Below are 5,449 nucleotides of genomic sequence, written 5' to 3'. Positions count from 1 at the left end.
AAAGTGATATGAAAAACGATAAATAAATAATTAAAAAGAAAAAAAAATACTTATCATTCATACATTATATACCATATGATTTTTTACTTTTTATTTTTATTTTTTTATTAAATTTGTAATATATGGATGATGAATAGAAAAATTAATTTAATTTAATGAGAATTAAAAAAATAAAAAATCATATGCGGTAAATAGGGTAAGGATAATGACTAATGGGTCGGCTCAATTAGAAATTAATGTAGCTTTCCATTACTACTGAGTAGAACCCACGTGAAGTGGTTTATTAAAACACCCTTTTAAAAGAGAGTAGAGTCGTGAAGGACTTTAACTACAGGTGTTATCCGATCATCACTTTTCTGTGACCGAACTTTTTAGTAGTAGTGGTAGAAACAGTGCCTCCTCATAAAAAGAGAGCCTCTAAAGCTGAAAACTCACACTTCAAACTCAAATATTAAAATATTCACAAATTACAATGTGGCAACTACCCGCAGTCATTTTAAATGGCAATAGTTATAGGGGTATATATGTATATATGTGTTGTATATTCTACAAAAGCAAACCAAATATCTAACCCAAGTTGGCAACTTGGGCAAGCAGAAGAAGCATCACATGGCGCCAGTAGTTAGGCAAATGATACATACTTGCCAGACCACAGAAACCATCAGACTGCTTGTGGACGTTTTTGTACAGCCTACTTTTGCTGCTCTCTAGCACAAACCGCCCTAATAATTGTCCTAAGCTGGTGCGTTCTCCGGGTTTGAAAGTGATGGAAGAGCAGAGGGGTAGTAGGGATGGGGGAAAAAGAATATGCCATCTTCGAGGGGAGACTTGGAGCTGATAATGGTGATGTTTGTCAAGTTGTCCACGTCTACTTTGCTCGCTTTGTAGAGGTGGGGAGGTTGGCATTATGGTCATACATCTAGAACTAGAAGGTGCCCAGGGAACTAAGAATATGCAAGAGCATTTTTGTGGACCTGAGTAATGGCGTCCGCATATGATGTTGGTATCTACTATATATAGATAGGTTCCATCCCTTGTGCTGTGGGTGAGCACGTCTAGTGTGCCAATGGATGAGTAGACTAAATTTGGTCCACATTTCATACTCTGTAATATCAATAAATGCTCCTCTAAAATAATTCTGAAAGTCAAACAGAACTCTCCTATCAATTATTTACTAATTGACGAGAAAAATACACTTTGCATTGTTAAATTATCAAGAGTTTTGCACTTTACATCAAAAACTACCAAAACTGAGACATTACAGTGATTGTACCCCCACAACAAGTAGAAGTTACGATGCACACCTCCATTAAGATATGATTTTCAACATTTTTTTTTTTAATTCAACATTATAACATGTCACCTATTTTTCATTCATTTAACAATCGGAATCGGACGGTAATAAGTATGCTACATTTTAGATTTTGGTAGACCAAATGCACAAGGTATCAATTTTGATAGTTTTAGATGTTAATTACTTGAGACGTTTGAAGATGCACCGTATGCCAAAAAAACAAACAGAGACAGAGAGAGAGGGTATGCGTATCCGAGTATGTGGGGGCAACATGCCATTCTCACAAAGAGCAGCAATGAATTCTTTCATGCCACTCAATGATCAGAGGGTCATGACTCATGACTCATCCCATCTTCTGGGAGACGTAGCAGAAAATTTCTGAAATACGGTTTACCTTTTAAGTTAGCGGGAAATGTACATTAACTCATTTATACCCAAGCGATGCAATCTAAACCTGGGAAAAAACCCTATAAGCTGTGGAAGTTACATCTCTGAGTTGTACAAGCATGATCCATCACCATTATTTCTTCCGTTCACTAAGAAGAGGCAGCCTAGGAAAGCTCGAAGGTTTGGTGTTTTAAACATCTACAGGATCAACTGGAAGAGAAGTTGCCCTTTGAAGAGCGTGTGGAAGCAGCCAAGGTCCCGTGTAGAAATTCTTGGCTGTAGACATGTTCTCAGGACTGTAGGACACATTCACTGTCTCGGAGTTTTCGGTCATTCGGTTTGCCACAGTGGAGCATTTCTTATCAGCATCAATGAGAAAATCTGTAGTGAAATTCTTCCCAGAGGGCAAAGGTTTCAGAAGTGGTCTATTGTTCTCTCTTTTTAGCTGGGGTGAACCCATAGGAGGGGAAAATCCATCATCTCTCTCATGTTCAAAGTGGAAAGACTTCGGAGATAAGCTTGACAATTTCCATTTCACCCCAAGTTGTTGGTCTTTGAGTTCCCTCAACTGCAATTGATATTTAGCTTTGAGCCATCTTAACTCTTGCCTGATCTCATTCTCATTATCATCCGAGAGGGTACGCTCTGCTGAACGGGTTGTGGAGAGAGAGTTTCTTGCATCATATTCACTTTGATCATCCATTTTTATAGCTCTCTCATTTTCAACAGTCAATTGGTCCAATGTGTTGTTTCCTTCATTGCAACATATATCCTTCGAGCCTGGTGAACTCAGTTCTAAACCTTCTCTCTGAGCCCAGATATCAGCAAAATGGATGCCACCAAACTGGCTTGATGTTTTAAGCTCCACGGCTGTTACACATTGTTCCGACCCTTCAACTTGGTATGTTATCTCTTCGAAACGTCCATGTATAGCAGCACATCCTTGTTTAGAACACTGAAGAACTTGCAGATTCTTGGGACCTGGACCATTTGATGAAACATAATCCAATAGTGAATCTTTTGAAACACAATTGTGACCGGAATTTCCATTTGTACAATGCAGACTTTCCTCTATGCCCAGCCCCCTATTCCACTCTGGGACCAAAGTGGAAATTTCACTATCAATCATGTCTGCTATTTTTATCATGTCTTGGTCAGTAATATCAAGCTCCGCCACCATTTCTGTTGCAACACTCAATGCTGTGTCAGTCTCAATGTCGAATGGGAAGTAGACATTTCGAATACGGCCTGCACGGAGGAAAGTAATTCTGAGTTTTGATTGAAAATTTAAGGCAAGAAGTTAAATTTGGGATTTTGGAATAATTGGAAAGGACTATAATAATTATGATACCCATGAAAGATATAACTCTAACCTTCTTTATCTGCCATTCTGAGCCTTAAGAAGACGTCATCATCTTCTCTTCTGCTCCCTTTGATTGTGATATCTACATCTGCCAAATGCTCATCCTCTTGACAAGTGAAGAGATCAATTTCACTCGTTCCAAACTCAATTGGATGGTATTCCAAATCATTTTCACCAGCATAACCAAGACAATTGCTGTACCCATTGATGAAAGAATGGTTTATGTTATAACTTTCATAATGAGGTTGTCTTAGGAAAGGACTCAGTTCATCAAAATCTCCTCGGTACTCTACTGGACTTGAGCAGAATCCATAGTCATCAATTTGTAGAAAAGGGTCCTTCAGAAGCTCCCTAGCAGGGAGCCTATGCGACACGGCTGCTAAGCATTTCTCAACAAATTGTCGCACCTCGGGATCTTTTACTTTGTAAAGAGCTTCTGGTTTTTTCCCCTATAGTAAGAACGTTATTCGTAATTTGCCGTTGGAGACAAAATTCTATATGAAACTTGAGTTCATAGTTTTAGAGTTCTTACAGAAACAACTTTCTTGTATATCTGAGCAGGGTGGGTGCATTCACTGTATGGATATTCAAAGGTGACCATCTCCAAGATGCACATTCCAAAAGAATATATGTCAACTAATTCATTGTATTCCTCTTCATAAACCTCCGGTGCCATGAACTCGGGTGTTCCTGCGAACAAAAAGGGAAAAAACAATATGCACAATCAGAATTGCTAGAACTTCATTGCATCGATTCAGCTCATTTTCCGGAAATAGGATGAGAAACAAATGGTGGCAATTTTGATTCGGACAATATTCGAGGGAATCTAGAACACTTCTAACATACCAACACAGTGAGCGGCATGAGATTTGCGAAGGATTGCTGCGAGGCCAAGATCTCCAATCTTGACTTCCCCTTGGTTCCCGTTGATAAAAATGTTGTCACACTTGAGGTCTCTGTGGATAACAGGTGGGTTAAGGCTGTGGAGATACAGAAGCCCTTTCAAAATCTGTCTACACCAATGTTTCACGGCTCTAATGTTCACTCTCTTGTGCTTCAGCCGATACCTAACCAGCAATCGAAAACACAAAATTTTTAAATAAATAAGCATCATAAACCCAAATCATGAAGTCGAGAAAGATGAAGACAGATAAGCATTTCTATTTTTTGGAACTTAATATGATGCTTACTGTCTGAGAGTACCGGAGGTGAACATCTCGGTGACAAAGTTAATGTTCCTCTTAGCAGTATCAACCCAAGAAGTGTAAAACTTCATGATGTTGTTGTGTTTAAGGGTCTTGAGTAGATGAATTTCACAGTACAGCCTCTCAAGATCTTCAGGATTTTGTAGGAAGTCATAAAGCTTCACCTGATTCCATGCTACTTCAATCCCTTGATACTCATCAAAGGCTCTAAAACTACAACAATCAATACAACCCCAGACACCCATTTATTTGCAAAACCATACTATTGACAACAAAAATGAAAAAAAAAAAAAAATTCATAGAATGTCAAAAAAGTAGATAACTTGAAGACATATGAAAGGGATATGACAAAGAAAAAATCGAGAGAATTAAGCCTCATACACTGTCTTTGAAGCTCCTTTGCCAAGAATTTCATTGTACTGCCAAAAAAAAAAAAAAATCAAATACCTCATAATAGGACCCATTGAATTCATTTAGAGAGGAGAAAAAAAAAAAAAAAGATTCATGCTTGTAAGAAGGAACATAAAACACCAAAACAGGCAATGAAAAACGCAGAAAGAAGGCAACAACTGAGCAAAAGAATTTACATACTCTTCCATATCTTCCAGTAGGATCAACTTCAACAAACTCAGAGTAATCCGGTTCGACAGCTGAAACACCATTCATTCCTTGGTTTCTATTCTTTGCTAGTATCTTTTGCCAATCTTTTTCTTGCTCCACAAACGGTTCTTTGTATCAGTGTGCGGGTGAGTGTCTGAACGAGAGAGAGAGAGAGAGAGAGAGAGAGAGATGGGGAACGCCACATTAATTAGAAATATAGAAAACAATTATATTTATTTTCTTTAAATTTTTGTAAAGGAAAAACAGAGAAGAAGAGAGAGAGAGAGCCTTGGAGAGTCCATCAAAAGACAGGCAAATTGCCAACTACTCAGAGACAGCGAGGCAGGGATTTCACAAGGTTACAGACTAGGGAGCGACCCTATATAACCTGACAAAACAGCCTCTCCCTTTCCCTCCTTGCTCGTACTTTCTATCTCATCACGAGCTGTAATACGAAACACTCTCTCTCTCTCTCTCTCTCTCTCCATAAGCCTGCAAAAACAGCTTGCAAGACATGGACCAATCAAGTTTAAATTTTATTTTATTTTATTTTCCTATACAACGTTTTACGTGGTTTGGAGTTACAAGTGAGAATTATGG

General features: G+C 38.4%; 1 protein-coding gene across 2 annotated transcripts; it reads right to left on the bottom strand.

Moving 5' to 3' along the window:
• Window positions 1-1,669: 1,669 nt before the first annotated feature.
• Window positions 1,670-5,111, bottom strand: LOC122275256 (probable serine/threonine-protein kinase WNK9). Of its 2 annotated transcripts, none has more exons than XM_043084246.1 (7): window positions 4,841-5,111; window positions 4,631-4,668; window positions 4,235-4,511; window positions 3,891-4,111; window positions 3,577-3,734; window positions 3,055-3,493; window positions 1,670-2,929 (listed from the first exon to the last, which is right to left on the bottom strand). In XM_043084246.1, the coding sequence occupies exons 3-7, from the start codon at window positions 4,492-4,494 to the stop codon at window positions 1,872-1,874; spliced, it is 2,136 nt and encodes a 711-aa protein (XP_042940180.1). In that variant the 5' UTR covers window positions 4,495-4,511; window positions 4,631-4,668; window positions 4,841-5,111; the 3' UTR covers window positions 1,670-1,871. The 2 variants fall into 2 exon arrangements, with proteins under 2 accessions (XP_042940180.1, XP_042940172.1); XM_043084238.1 differs by having other exon boundaries at window positions 4,235-4,462.
• Between the last annotated feature and the right edge of the window lie 338 nt (window positions 5,112-5,449).

This window comes from Carya illinoinensis, chromosome 1 (genome assembly GCF_018687715.1).
Source record: "Carya illinoinensis cultivar Pawnee chromosome 1, C.illinoinensisPawnee_v1, whole genome shotgun sequence".
In the NCBI taxonomy this organism is placed as follows: Eukaryota; Viridiplantae; Streptophyta; class Magnoliopsida; order Fagales; family Juglandaceae; genus Carya; species Carya illinoinensis.
This window is presented reverse-complemented; position numbering and strand designations above follow the sequence as displayed.

Bases quoted from the DNA above. Each gene is read 5' to 3' on its own strand.
- LOC122275256 (XM_043084238.1), bottom strand. From the start codon at position 4,915: ATGAATGGTGTTTCAGCTGTCGAACCGGATTACTCTGAGTTTGTTGAA. The intron at 4,112-4,234 runs GTAAGCATCATA...ATTGCTGGTTAG, and splicing joins ACCTCCGGTACTCTCAGACA to GTATCGGCTGAAGCACAAGA. The intron at 3,735-3,890 runs GTATGTTAGAAG...TTTTGTTCGCAG, and splicing joins TCATGCCGCTCACTGTGTTG to GAACACCCGAGTTCATGGCA.